General features: G+C 38.7%; 1 protein-coding gene across 1 annotated transcript; it reads right to left on the bottom strand.

Annotated features, from left to right (window-relative positions):
• Positions 1-4845: 4845 nt before the first annotated feature.
• LOC147481911 (uncharacterized) lies at positions 4846-7868 on the bottom strand. The gene is made up of 7 exons (XM_086579117.1): positions 7341-7868; positions 7036-7268; positions 6739-6945; positions 6572-6664; positions 6376-6480; positions 5881-6278; positions 4846-4966 (listed from the first exon to the last, which is right to left on the bottom strand). Exons 1-7 carry the CDS (start codon positions 7381-7383, stop codon positions 4846-4848), a joined length of 1200 nt encoding a protein of 399 aa, XP_086435243.1. The 5' UTR covers positions 7384-7868.
• Positions 7869-15843: the final 7975 nt, after the last annotated feature.

The raw sequence follows: 15843 nt of genomic DNA, 5'->3' as shown, positions 1-15843 counted from the left end.
TAGGAGGCTACCCAATCTCATTATGGGATCTCTCAGACGGTTATAAAGGTGATCATTTCAGTAAAAGAATATATATTACTTTGCTTCTTTGTATTATTGTAAACTATAATAAAAGTATTGCTCCATCCCCCCTTTCTTAAAACCAAGATCAACCAGACATTGCAAACAATGCCTACTTATTAATCAGTCTACCCAATAACTTCTCAAATTACCAGAAGTTTTTTCAATAAGATAGGTCAATTGATGAACAAAACTTTGAGTAGGGACAAGCATGCAGCATATACCCCGCAGCAGATCATGAACTTTATGACTTCAGTATTTACTGATACCTGAAGAGAGAGATACAAATCAATGTCCAGAATTGATGCTTAAATATGATACATCAGAAGGGAGGTTGCTGAAATCACAGACTTAAAGGAGCACTGGAATTCTGCAAAAAACTAAAAAGATGGTTTTTTAGTAAGCAAGGAATTCACATGTGTTGGCCCTTCGATCACTGAACTCTGTTGCCATTGGCCATCTAGTTAGAATGTAATAAACTAATAGGAGACACTTACAGCCCAAGGGCACTAGTGGCATCAAACAATTTTGGCCTTCAGAGATTCTTTTAGAGAGACTCGGGTGGCCGGGGCAAGGGGGTAGCATCAACGACTTTCATATTCTCTTGGGAAAACATTTTCAGCACAGGAGTTATTCTAATCATCATTCTCATCATCATCTGCTCCTGCAGCAGAGTTCAGCGCATTCAATCCCTTTCTGCTGGACAGCTCTATCTTGATTCCACTTCAAGTATGGATCCCGTTGACTGATTTTTCTCTAAGATCTGTTTTGACAAATCGATGCTTTGACAAATAGTACACTATTTTAGGAAATTGACAGGACAATTCAATTTTCATCAGAAGAACTTTAATCAAATCAAATGGCTAGCACGTGCATCGCACGTGCCAGTTTGCTAGTCTGCTTAATTAAAATAAGATCAATACGAGTAATGCACTATATACAGAGGACACATCCAGTCAGTGGCATGCACCAAATGATATTTCGTGTCTCTTACCCTTTCTAATATTTTAAGGGGATCTTCTTACACTTCCCATAAAAAAAATTATGATGCTGTAGGGCAATGGAAGCTCTCTCATCCTGTATTGGAGTTCAAACCAGACATTTTACTTCCCTATGATGTTCTCTCGGTAGAAAGCTAATAGTGAATCACTACATGTAACAAAGGATATAAACAGAATGAGTAACAGTTTCATAATTCCAACTTTCTACTCTGAAAACAGTAATATGCTTTGAAGTTTTACCTGAATGAGTCGTTTCTCTTTGTAGAAAGAACTTCACTAAACATCCTGTTCAGTTTGAATAGTTCATGGTTTGACAGCAATACACCATTTGGATTTTTCCAGGGTGAACCACTGTCACCCTACTTATTTATTCTTTGTACTGAAGTTTGGTCTCTCAATCTTATTAAGCTCCAGCAACATGGAAGTCTCTCAGGTCTAAAGATTTCTCAGAATAATGACCGCGGGGCTCACACACTTAATGTACGGCTGATGATGTACTAATTTTTGGGAAGGTGAAGCTACCACAAGCTTATGAAATCAACACTCTTTTGGAAGAATATTGTCAGGCTTCAGGGCAAAGCATTAACAGTGTGAAATTTCCTAACTATTTGGGTGTGCCATCTATTCTGGGCAGAGAGGTGCATGATCATTTTCAACCGTTAACGCATGGGCTTTTGTCCTACGGGCCTCACTTCCGAAGTCGGTCATTCCGCATTGCCGGTTTCTTTATACAAGAAAGTGGCTTCGCAATCTGCTGACAATCACCTCTAGGCTCTAGTAACCTTAGTAAGCATATAAAATGGGAGATCAGCAGGACAACCTTCAGGCAATCCCACCACCCTGTGAACAAAAACGACAGCATGAACTTCTGAATCCCAGGGAAGTACTCGGAACGGCAATGCAAGCTGTTTCCCTTGCTTCTCTCCAACACCTCGAGAACCCGAAGGAAGACAATGTAACAGAATTTGATAAAAAGTTTCTCTTCATTACATGAACTCCATCCATATCTACTGCACTCCTTCTCTTTCTAACAACTTCCCTCGCTGTAAACCCCTTATACAAATCTTCTGAAATCAATCCACTACTTTGAAATGGCTCGATTTCCAAACAATCCCCATGTGTCAATGGCTTCTTTACAGCTTCAGCTCTCCTATATATTATATCCCAACAAATATGTTCTTTACTAAGTAAATTTGGTCTGCCTATCCATTCCAATTCGGATAACGACTCCGTTATCAAAGAACTTAAACTCTTATAATCCACAGAAAATTCCTTACTATCATTAGGGAAAACAACAATAAACACAATCTGGATGTTCAAATTCGATCTCGGGCAACTTCCCCTTAACGGGGCGAGACGGAATTTGTAAAGTAGGAAAACAGTCTAATACCATTAACTTTTCTAAATCAGAATAACCCAAACCATCAATTACCTTAACATCCCACCCAAGTTCAGCAGCACCAATAGCATGTCCAACATCATGATTACAACACCGAAAGTCGCTTTTGGCGAAAATGATAGCAACCCCGACCCTCTTCAGTCTAAAACTAATATATAGCAAAAGTTTTGATGATACCTGTTGATTCCAATTAACCAGTGGAGTTGTGTGCATTCCCTTAATGCAGTGAGTTCCACTGCATTCTTAGTGACCGTTTGATCACGCAGTTTTCCGGCCAACTAAAACCCATGGAATAGCAAAAAGTACACTTCTCTACTAACCTAACAAGTAACAGATGCTTAGAGAGAAAGTTTACGGTATAGCAAACTCCTCAGGTAAACAATGAAGAATGTAATGAAAGATGATATAATAATAGCTCGATCCCAAAACTCCCCACAGCGTCATAGTCAACTAGTCTCAATCAAGAACGTAACAATAGCTTACTATATTTTAAAGGCATCATGGCAACAGACTGATATGTGTGGCACAGGAATATCTAGAAGTCAAAGACTCTACGACGAGAGTTTTACAAGACCAGTTTTTGTTCCCGATATGCCCAGTTCAAGCACAACCCTGCTCTAGCACCTCTTCCCAATTGAGTAGGAGTACTGAAACTTCAATCCAGAAAAATGGGTTTATTGAGGCTCAGCAGCATCTCACTAGCCATCCAAGACAGTTAAAACCAACTAACCTATTGAGAAAGTGCGATAATGGGGACCAAGGGTTGGGCGAGTGGGTGCGATATAACATAAGTCATGGTTATGATCCTGTGCTCAAAAACTTTGCCGCTTTTAGTTAAAAAGTTCTTAGACAAAGCTTTCTTATCTTCTACATCCTACATCCTATTTTCAGTTATGGCAAACGGTTGAGGTTGGGAAACTACCAAAATTCTGCAATCATTGCAAAATTGTCAGACATCTTGTCACAGAATGTAGAAAGCTAAAGGGAGATTTGCAAAGTAATATTGGAAATGAGAAACGAGATAAAGAGGTTGTGAGGGATCAAGCAGGCCGAGGTGATAAGGCTGGCCATAGAACTAGGAAGAATAAGGGGAAATCTCCTTATCAGGCAGATATGAACAAACAAGGAGAATGGAGGGCTAAGCCTTCAGAGACACCAAAAGAGCTCACGGTACAGAACAGATTCGAGGGTTTGGAGGTCGAAGAGATACTTAACATTGTCGACGATAATGTCATAACACCACCTGTGGAGAATGGGGTATATGAGGATGGACATGAGGCTCTACCAATGCAAGCTGGGGAAACAGCAGGGGAGAGAGCCAATGGACCTCAACAGCAACATGAGGTTGTCGATAAGAATCCTACGGAGGGCAATGCACAGTTAGAGGCAGCAACAGTGGAAACCAACTCTGAAATGAATGAGCAACAGATAAATCCAGTAGAGAGGAACACCGAAAGTAACATTTGGCTGACTACAACTCTGAGCACTTCAGTAGGTGGTGGCAGTCCTTGTTCCAATAGCTCAGAAATCTCCCCCGGAAAAAGACTAGCGGATTCTGAGGCAGATAAGGTCTTCAATATGTTAAAAGGAATAAACAAGGATTCCAATTTAGAGGAGAGACCTCCAGATCCTAATACTACTACACCACTCAGGTGGGCTGACTTAGGAGATGATGACAAGAATGATGACCCAAAACTGGATGGAGATACCTTCATGGATGCGAACCAAGAGACTTTTCATTGTAACCACAGACCCTCATCAGCGGCCATGAATGATTTCCGAGAGTGTATCACCTACTCTCTTGTTGACAGAAGTAATGCCTTAGACACTTCATAGTTTTTCAAGTACAGCTTCTCTGTGTTTTATTAAATAAAATTTATGTCAGCTACTCTCCTCGTGAATGGCACTTCAAAATTTATGTTAAATTGATGAAACATGTTCCCCTGTACCACTTTCTTCAAATTTCTCACTGTTGTCTCATCCCCTCCCACACACACACACACACACACACACATAATACATGTATGTCTGTATGTCTGTCCCCAATAATTAATCCTTTTTAGTGTATACCCTTCTTGCTCTAAGAAGATCTATGTCTGTACAACACTCTGGTGGGACGGTAAGAACCTGAGCTCAAGCTATTATAGAATGCTTAAGTAGTTACACTATTATAACATAATAACCACAATGTATGTAGAAAGAAAAAACAAATAACAAAAGCCAACAATAATAGGTTTGTTTCCTACAAGAAACTATTAGGCCATCATAGTATTTCAAACCAGTAATATTCGTGTATTTGTATGTATTAATTATACTTAAGGAAAAAAAAAAAAAACACACACACACACACACAACAACAACAACAACCAAACTAGCTAACTAACACTAATTAGGTGAAGGCCTGTAGGGCACAATTATGTTTGCCAATAGAGTACCCAGTGAAATGCGAACCAACCCTTGTAACGATAAAATAGGAACTCTAGCTTGCTCTAGACATGGACACCACCTGGCACATGGTTAATAGTAAAAACTGATATAAGTTACTTATGTGAATAGGTATACATAGTCTTTACTAGTCTAGATCATCGTACATACTTATCATTATTGTAATTGATTTTAAACCACATTAATAATGTGTGAAGCAACTTTCCTTTTTGCATAAGTAATATAAGGTAAGTATAAGCAGAGCAATACCTGCTATCTTACACTATCAACTACCCACAATCAAATCTATGATCATCCTTGTGTCTCCTGGCTAAAACACTATCCAAGTTGTCAAAGGGGGTTGTGAAATAAAACTCAATTCAAGTTACTGTTTACAGACTTACAGGTCCCAACATAGCCTGTTTTGAAAACCTAACCTCAATTATTCCAAAGACAGGTCTCCCTCAGAATCTCCAACCAGTGCTCCTCCATGCTAGTACATCAAGACTGATGTTCAAGGATCTAGTATCAGTTTTTTTTTAAACTACTAGAGGTGCACAACTTTATTTTTTTTATTTTCTCTTCCCAAGTTTCTCTTTATTTTTTCAACCAACTTACTTGCTTTTCTTTTGCTTGTTTACTCATTTGTGGTTGTCTTGCTTTCCCTATTTTTTCACTTATTTATTTCTCCATTTGGTTTCTACCGCTTCCTAGCAGTTCTCTTAACTTGGGTGCTCAATTCTATTTAGAGCAATCGGTTCAAATCATCAACAAAACAACTTTAAAATCCATATACTACAATTGTCTTTTTGTGTGTATATTGGACTTGAATGCAAACCAAACCAGGTTGCAGGGTATTGACTCAAAGTTGCAAGTACTTGATATGCATCCGGAAGGTTTTTAACAGGTGGAGATAACTACTGGACTCTAAGAGACCATTTCAGATTATAAAGAAAAAGAACATTCATAGACAAGAAACTAAGCATGTTTACGTACCTACGTGATACCATTTGGGCAAAATTAGCCACCTTTTGCATAAGTCGTGTTTCCATGTCCACATCTCGTGCATCCAACTGCCTCTTCATCTCATCTATTTCATGTCGCCTTTGCTCATCTTTCTCTTGTGCTTGCCTCTTAATCTCTTCAATCTCAAGTCGTCTTTCCTCCTCCTTCTCTTGTGCTACTCTTTGCATTTCAGCCAACTGGCTTTCCAAGTCATTCACACGATTGTCTGAAGATAGTCGGGAGCCAAAGTAGCTGGTTGGGGTTACACCTCGTCCCTTCAACCTCACACGTCCATGCCGCTCTGGAGGCATCACTTCCCTATAGATCTCATCTGAGAGAGGTAGTTGTGTCCCATGTTCATCTATACCTGCTAGGTCTTTCATTTTGTGCTTCGTATTCCAAAAAAAAAATTACACACAGGATATTAAATACAGCCGAGTATGATATTTAAACTGAAGCTATTACTAAGATGAAATTGTTACATACAATGTATTCTCTTGATTGATCATCAAGAGCGTCATGCGTTTGTGAACTTGTGTGAGTCCTCACAAAAAGATCTCCTAGGGAAGGGGGTGCTCCAGCCTCCTGACTCTAACCAAATATAAAGAAATTTATTAATTGTTAATCACTAGTCAAATTCAATGCCGCAAGTAGGGAAAATAAAAATAATAAGCATATGTACCATTATCTCTTCAAACTGGGGAAAACTTATTCTTCCAGCAGCATGCTTCGCTATTTGCTTAGCACGGTTAGCCCTGTTACGTTTAGAAATTGCCTATACAAAAAGATCTCCTAGTTAGTATTGTACCCTATAAAAATACTTAAGCTAAACATTACACTTTTTCTTACTTGATGCTCCGGAGTATCCCAAAACTCTATAAGTTGAACCCACTCCTGTTGCGATAGTTGCTCTGGCCTATGACTTATACGTTCTTCATATGTGGCATAGCGGGTATAAAAGTTCCTTTTCCATTTACTCTTTTTGTTTCTGAATTCGTCCCCGGAAATCAGAGCCAAAGTGGGCTCCTTCCGGGTCTCATCAAGTTCCCATTTATCCTAAAACGAGAGACAAAAAAATCTACTAAGAAATGAAATAGACAGTTTTTTTAAATTAGTGCAAGTGTGTGCAGATCCAAATGTCCATACCTTAATGTTATCCCATAACCACTCTTTGTCGCCTACATCTTGGAGCTCCCAATTTTTTGTCCAATCAAATCGACGTGACGTTGCCATTAATACTCCAAGAGATTCAGAGAACAAGTTTGGATGTTTCCGAGGTCCCACTGGTTGTCTGCCTTTCCATACCAATTCCAACTTTGAGCCATTTGGTTGGTCAAATACCTTAGGAAGGGTAGAAGTGCCCCTTACCCACTTTCCAGCTGTACACAAGCCCAAAGCTTCATTAATTAAACATAAGACAATAATGAACTAGAATGTTTAGTTAAACTTACCGCTCTCGTCACCATTAGGATCCTCTCGAAATCGTTTGACCATTGCACCTGTCTAAATCGTCACATAAAGCAATTCATCAAGTAAATCCATCAAGGAAGACACTAGATAATAACCACTCCCAAAACATTAAAAAACAAATAGCACAAAAAACGAGTTTGTTCCCACAAAAAAAAAACAACACAAAAAATGAGTTTGTTCCCACAAAAAAAAATAGCACAAAAAACTACATATAATCATCGTCACTGTCATTGTCTTCATCACAATCACTATCAATGTCTTCATCACAATCACTATCATTGATGAAGTCTTCATCACATTCGACACCGTCAATGATATCTTCATCAATAGTATCCGCAACAACTTCTACTCCATCAATCTCACTCCTAGTCCAACCGTTAATGTCGTGTGTGCTGTCAACTATGTTATCCACATCTTGCTGCATGCAAGACGTGTTATCTTCAGTCGACTCAACTACTGAACCCATATCATACAAGTCCCTTGGAAGCGTCTTTAACACAACTCGCCAATTATCATCCAAATTATCTTGGAGATAAAAAACTTGTTCTGCTTGAGATGTTAAAATAAACGGTTCACTCGTAGCTAAGGTTCGTGTAAAGTTCACGATGAGTGAACCCATATTCATCTATTTTCATTCCCTGCGGCGAGTCATAACATCCCACCAATCACACTTTGACAGAAACACTCTATTCTCCTTGCAATAACGCAACTCAACTATGTCATTCAACACACCATAATAACCCACACTACCGGTCATTTGGGTTCATGTCTTTCAGCTTCGCCAAAAGCTTTGACGTTTCTGCCGATACAAAAACTCCACTATTCTGAGTTTTCCTTCGTGACTCACGAGCTTTTGTGTGAAATCTGTATCCATTTGCAATACAGCCCTTGAAACAAGAAGCAAATCGATTAGGACCATATGCTAAACTCGAAGTTGCTTTCGTGACCAACTCCCCATCCTTTTTCATTTTCTTTGGACCTATTAGGATAAGGAGAAAAAATAATGTTAAACTTCAGTAAACATAAGCAAAAAGTAGCAAGTAGCTCCAATCAAAAAGAAAGAAGACAAAAAATGGCTTCTTTTGCAACAAACAACATGGCGAGAATATTGGACTTTTATTACAAGGTTTGAGGCTCGGACCTAACACTCTATCCTCAAGAGAATATAAATTGTTGTACATGAGTAATTATTATAAGGTTTGAAATTTTGAATAGCCCTAATAACTTTACCACTATTGATAACACAAAATCGGGCGGTAATGCAGAGAGACATTCTCTGTCTTCCACTCTCCAGGACCCAAAAGAAAAGGAAACAACTAATGCGGGGAGGGGGGGAGAGAGATTTACTAACATCTTCCTATTTTTTTCCTTGTTCTTTGTGTTGGACAGACTAATTACCAATGCTCTAGGAACCTGCAGCTAAATTCCAAGTAGAACAAACATCCCTAAATAAGAAACTAAATCTAAACTGTACTAAACATCCTCTAAATATCCCTAAATCAGCTAAACATAAATATAAATAAAACAAGTAGAATCCTTCTTGAGGCATGTTACTAAACAGTGAAATCATATTGCTATCTACAAAACTACTTTGGAAAAAAGTAAATAGAGTACATAAACTGATATACATAATCTAACTGCATACAATTAACACTTACTTGGTTTTCAAACCATTTACCAAACCGTTCATTATGAATACGGTCCACATTCCTAGCACTTGCCCGCCGCCCGAGCTCATCCCTAATCACTTGTTTGTGTTTCCTGTACAAAACATTATTGCATTTATTTGACATAGGTTTATAAATAATATTTCTTTTAACTAAGGCACAATTTCAATAAAGTGGACTTACTCAATAAATGGTACCACTTCCTCACAATTGATTAGCACATACAAACGAGCTTGTTCCCACTCATCGTCTGTTAAAGTCCTAAACGTTCCTTTCCCTAAAGCACGACTGTATCCTGAAAAAATAGAAAACTGTCCATCCAATCCAACAACTCGGAACTCTTCATTCCTCCCTGTCGGTTGAACTTAGTCTCCATCCCATCATCTAAGTATCTTGAGCAGAAAGTCAAGCATTCATCAGCAAGATACCCTTCGCAATGGATCCCTCCGGTCTACTCTTATTACTTAACATACTTCTTCAAAGTGTACAAGTACCTGAATAAATATAAAAGATGACAAAATTTAAGTTCAAATTTTAACAAAATATAAACAAAAGTAACCATTACTATTATCTTTACTTTACGACCTTTTCGATTGGGTACATCCATCGATAGTATCTTCGGGTCCACCGAGCTTAGCTTGACCAGCTAAATGAATAGGCAAGTGCACCATAACATCAAAAATGATGGAGGAAATATCATTTCCATTTTGCATAGTGTGACAATCGGTACTCAAGACGTTCCAACTCTGCAACCCATAATACTTTTGAACACAACCGCTTGTAGAAATTAGAGAGTTCAACAAGAACTAATGTAACTTCCTTAGGTAAGATTCCACGTGACAGTAACCGGAAGCAGTTCTGCACTAGAACATGCCAATCATGGCTTTTTAGGCCAGGTATTTTGCATTCTTTCACTGAACATGACGCGATATATTTGATGAAAAATTATCCGAACTTTAATACCTTTCAAGAATTGACAAAGCTTCCTCTTCTCATCAAGGACAAGGTAAAGGGAGCAGGGGGATATAGTATTTGTTACCCTCTTTAGCTATCGGATGAAGTGACTTTCGTGATACCCATTAACACCAAATCTTGTCTTGACTTCAAGGTTATCCTTTGATTTCTTCTCTAAATTCAGCAGTGTCCCAAGCCAACTTTCACCGTTGTTCTTTTCAATGTGCATGACATCTAGATTATGGAGTAAACAAAGGTATTTCCAATATGGGAGCTCAAAAAATACACTAATCTTCTTCCAATTGTGTGGCAAAGAATTATCCTCTCGACTTCTCTTTTGTCCAATAACCTTATCACTATTCACCTTACCAAATGTGATTTGGTCGAATCCATCTAATTGAGCAAGTACATCACTTCCAGTAAAGGGGCTTGGGGCAACTCCCATTTCTGTCTTGTTATCAAAAGAACTCTTATTCTTTCGATATCTATGATCAAGTGGCAGGAATTTACGACTTCCCATATAACAGAACTTTTTCCCATTTTGCAACCATTTTGAGCAAGTCTTCTCATGGCAAGAGGGACAGGCAAGTTGTCCTTTAGTGCTCCATCCGGACAAATTAGCAAATGCTGGGAAGTCATTAATAGTCCACAAAACAGCTGCATGCATTTTAAAATTCTGTTTTGAAGAGGCATCATACGTCTCAACTCCCTTCTCCCACAACTCCTTTAACTCATCAATCAATGGTGCAAGTACACGCCAATGTTATTTTCGTGGATGCTAGGGCGAGGGAATTAGCAATGACATGATGAGAAAAGGTTGTTTCATACACATCCAAGGCGGCAGATTATACGGAACTAGAATAACGGGCCAAGTGCTATGAATAGAACTAAGACTACCAAAAGGATTGAAGCCATCACTAGCCATTCCGAGTCTAACATTGCGAGATTCTAAACCAAATGAAGGATATCTTTGGTCTAAGCTTTTCCATTCCTTGGAGTCAGCTGGATGCCTCAAAGCACCATCTTTCGTACGATCATCAGCATGCCATCTCATATCTTTAGAAGTTTTTGAGCACATAAATAATCTTTGGAGTCTTGGCTTTATAGGAAAGTATCGCAAAACCTTAGCAGCCTTTTTCTTAGGTTTTGTAGATGAACTAACTCTATTTTCTGTACACTCTGAAGTCGTGATCCATCTTGACTCACCACATACATCACAGTTATCCTTGTCCATGACCGGGTTTATTATCCTTCCAATACAACATACAATCATTAGGACATCGTCTATCTTAATGCACTCCATCCCAAGATCGAAGTTGTTTTTTTTTTGATTCATAATGATTCTTGGGCATATTGATGTCATTTGGAAGTGAATCATTTAATACCTCAAGCAACATGTCAAACGAATGATTACTCCCGTTAAGACACTTTACATGAAGCAATCGCATACTAGAAAAGACAATTTTGAACTCTTAGTACAGCCAGTGGTACAAGGGTGTGTCTGCTTCCTTCAACAACTTGTAAAACTTATGTGCTTCTTCATTTGGCTCATCCGTTCGAAAGTGTCACTTTGGAACTAGACTCATTTGTATTCGAACTAGGTGGTATGTCATTGTCTATACCAACCATGTTTTGAAATCCTAATGCATCTTGCAACATTGTATGCATATCATCATCACCCCGATTAGACTTCAAGATTTACCTCCACACTCTCCCCATGCTTTGTCCAACGGACATAACTCCGTAGTATACCACGATTCTTTATATGATGTTCCACTATATGTTTAGGCAATAACATTAGATTAAGGCATCCTACACATGGGCAGTAAATCTCACCACCAAGTTCCTTAATTCGATTATTCCAAGCAAACTCGATAAATTTCTCACAACCAAGTATATACTTACGACTGCATCTTCCTAGAGTCGGATCCATCCAACTTTTATCCATTTAAAAACTGAACTACAACTACATAAAAAAAGACAATCTTGTTCAGCAAGAATATCATATTGATAAGAGCCCAAAACTGTAGTTTTAACCCCTTAATAATCATACTGTTAGACCAATTATGTGAATAATAAGTAAGAGTTAATACTGATTAAGTGTTTTTATGCATTTCAGGCTTCAAAGTCCATTATGTGCAGAAATGTGCCACTTTAGCGAGATAAAGAAGCAAAAGTCAGCAGAACTTCCGAATGCCATATCTTTGGACTCAGACCTCGGATTGAGGCCTACCTTATGTCAAAACGACCGGCTCGGAAAGAGCTTTGCAATGGTCCAAGCCTTGACCCAATCAGAGGAGCAGAAGTGGACGAAAAGTCTGTGGAAGCCAACTGCATCTGAAGAGGCCTTTTTGGACTGAAAGAATTGGGTTTTGGCCCGATTTCTCGGCCCAAACCATGGCTCCAAGCCCATGCACGATTTTTGGATCTGAATGTATAAAAACAAAAGCTTAATTCTTTGTTAAGGGTAGATTAATTAGTGGAGAATTAGGGTAGATAGCTTAGAATAGAAAGTAGCCATTAAAATAGCTTCTAGATCTAGATTTAATTGTTTTCTTTAATTAGTTTCAAATCCCTTATTAGATTAAACCTTTGGATCTTGTTCTTCAAATTAATTAGATCAATAAAGTAGTATTTCTTATCAATTTCGATTTTTGTCAAATCCAATTCTAGATCTAATTTCAATTCATGTCCTTATTTCAATTTAGTCATTAAATTAGATTTCATTATTGTTAAATTAAGTAAATTTCAATGCTTTATATTATGTTTAGTTTTAATCTAAATGGAAATGATTATGGAATGATTCAAGGCTAAACCTCCATTAGAGGGGTTGTGAAACCTTGATGAAAGCTTGAGTCCGATTATCGTAGAGTCGTCCGATTTTCTATTCCACTCTAGAAATGATTAGTTCACCATGAGAATGGGTTTAATTGTTCACATGCTAGTTATGATTGGTAGAAATGCCATGTATAATTAGGGATTAGGAATAACCAATTGTTCTGCAAGCGATTCAATTCGGATTACTTGACGATTCGTCGTTAGTGGATTAAGTTGAGTTAAGGTGGAATCAATCCCCTCTAACTCCTTATCATAGAATCAACGTAGCCTTCCCATAATTATTTAGATAATCGACTAGTTGCATCTTGTGGGTAGTTGCATCGTAGTATAATTCCCTTCGTAAAACTCTCATAGACTTAAAAACGACTAGTTAGATTAGAAAACATCCATGCTAGAGCACTAGGAGTGGAACGAACTTATCTACTCCACTATATCTCATAGGATTGAGAGTAGAATTCTTTGATAACTCAAGCACGTAAAAGTACAAGTTTAGTTTACTTACGTTGTGAATTCATAGTTCATTTCGTAGGTAGACTACTTCATTTTATAGTTATCAAATGGCGCCGCTGCCATCTTAGTTGCACTTTAGCATTGTTTTCATAATAGAATTAGTAATTTTTAAGTCCCATTTCACCCACCCACCCTTGTTTGATTCATACTGTGGTTGCCGTTTCAGTTTTGGAAAAATTCGAGAAAATATAATCGAAGGCCTGGCGCTTCAAAGAGAGCTGACGACCAGCTATGTTCTTGGAATTTGATCAATACACCGAGCCAGCAAAAAAAAGACCAGCGCTAAGTTATTGGACTTTCGAATTTACATTGCCAGCGGCTTCAAGATAAGCGCCCGCGCCCTTAGCTGAAATTTCCGGATTTCCACAGTTTGATTCGAACTTCGATTTGTCAAGTTTTTCGGTGTTCTATTCTCTTATATACACTGAACACGCTGCATACAAGACGCTATTCATAAGCGATGCAAGGACCTTAATCAGGTATTCCTTTCTTCCACACCTCGCGATCTCGTTAGAGGTTTATACTAGTACATCGAATTGTTTGGAGTGTTGCATGTTTAGTTAAGCTCGACTTAGCCTTGCATGAGATTAAGGTCCGGCGAACAAAAACACCTAACGTAAATACACAACAACATCAACAAACAAGTCTATCTAGTATACCACAAACTACACCTCTAGCTACTATATCACACACACCACCGATATAATGGGGAAGAAAGAGAGACTCCTCTCGGACTTCTACAAAGCCTTGGCGATAGCCCCAAATCTTGCATCGTTCTAGCAGACCAACCGGAGGGATTGAGAATCCCTCCAAATATTTTAATTTGTTACCCGTGTTTCATGGTTTAGACCATGAAAAACCTTACCAAAGACACGCGTAGGATTGAACAAGTCCTAACAACATTCCACCATCCTACGGTTGGTTGAACAAATTAAATTAAGGGTATTCCCTTTCACCTTAGCCGATAAAGGCGTCTTTGGTTAGCGCCCAAAAGCCTAATTACGTGGACTCGTGGGCTAAACTTGTTCATTTGTTTATGGAACATTTTTACCCACCCCTAAAGACGGATGAGATGTTTTCCAAGATTCATTTCTTTCGACAAAATCCTCATGAATCATTTTCAGAGGCTTGGAATCGTTTCACCGATCCGCTTATAGAGTGTCCACACCATAACCTAGCAAAAGACACGTTAGTTCGGTTGCCTTTTCAAAGGACTTCAACATCACCATAAAGAAGTCCTTGACATTATGAATGGGGGTAGTTTCTTAAGTAAAGGAGCCCCGGAGGCTTATAAATTTTTAGAAGACCAAACTAAGCTTAAATAATAATTGGGGGTAGTGATGATATCCCCCGCTCGCCTAGTTCTTCTTCAACAGTTTAAGGCCGGTATGTTTGAAATTAAACACGATTCGAGCTTAAAACTCTAATCGAATCACTCACTAAAAGGTAGAGGCCATTTACGTACAACAAAAGCCTATCCCCGTCATGAATGTAAATTCAAACCCATGTAGTTTCTGTTGGAGCCCCGAGCATCCCGATTCCCGGCGTCTATAGCCTATGAACGGGCTTGTTCCATTAATAGTGAACCTAAGCCCCTTGGAGACAAAATCCCAACTTCGGTTGGCGGAATAACCAAAAGCGTCACACCTCAAGGGTACAATCATCAATATGTTTAGCTAACGCAGAGCTTTAACCAAGCTCCACTACGACAAGGGCGGTGGGGGTAATTTTAATAATTATAACAACCAAGTGCAACCTCGACAAGGTCAAGCACAAGGTCAAGGTAATTATAATAATTATAATGCTAATAGAGGTATCGTTAGGTAAATAATAACTATCAAAATCCACTAATAAATAATTCACGGAAATAGTTCAAAGAAACAACACCCGTGAACACTACACCCACCCAACCGGATCGTCTTGACACCTTCATACAAGTGAGCCAAAACTTTTCCAAACCATGGCTCAATCTAACCAACGGCTTCTACAATCCGTTAATAATTTAACCCAACGGTTGGCTCAAGATAAAGCCCAACCCAAAGGTGTGTTTCCGTGTAACGCAATACCTAATCCTAAAACAACAAACACGACCTTTGAGGTCACCGATAATACTAGTAATGAATATGAAAATGTAGGTGAGATAAATGCCATCACCACTCTCCGTTCGGCAGAGTGGTTGATAACAAAGTAACTATGCCTATAGTTACCCCACCAAGAGTCCCCTACACCGCTATATTACTAGATACCGAAATAGAAACTGAAGAGCCTACCAGCGTAGAGGTCCCGGTTACAACACAACCTAAGAAACAGTAAAGCCACGGTTAAACATCCGGTGATACCATTGCTAAATATGACGAAACCACCGTTTCCACAAAAATTAGCCATGTTAAATAGAGATACAACTTACGAGGAGATTAGGGACGTTTTCAAGAATCTAACTATAAACCTTCCTTTCCTCGAAGCTATAAAAAGCTACCACACCATGCTAAGTTTCTTAAGGAATTGTGTACTACTA

Source organism: Coptis chinensis, chromosome 8 (genome assembly GCF_015680905.1).
Source record: "Coptis chinensis isolate HL-2020 chromosome 8, ASM1568090v1, whole genome shotgun sequence".
Classification (NCBI taxonomy): Eukaryota; Viridiplantae; Streptophyta; class Magnoliopsida; order Ranunculales; family Ranunculaceae; genus Coptis; species Coptis chinensis.
The sequence above is the reverse complement of the archived record's forward strand: the minus strand, read 5'-3'. Positions and strand labels throughout refer to the sequence as shown.

Bases quoted from the DNA above. Each gene is read 5' to 3' on its own strand.
- LOC147481911 (XM_086579117.1), bottom strand. From the start codon at position 7,383: ATGGTCAAACGATTTCGAGAGGATCCTAATGGTGACGAGAGCG. The intron at 6,946-7,035 runs GTATGGACATTT...CTCTCGTTTTAG, and splicing joins GGTTATGGGATAACATTAAG to GATAAATGGGAACTTGATGA. The intron at 6,279-6,375 runs GTATGTAACAAT...TGGAATACGAAG, and splicing joins ATCAATCAAGAGAATACATT to CACAAAATGAAAGACCTAGC.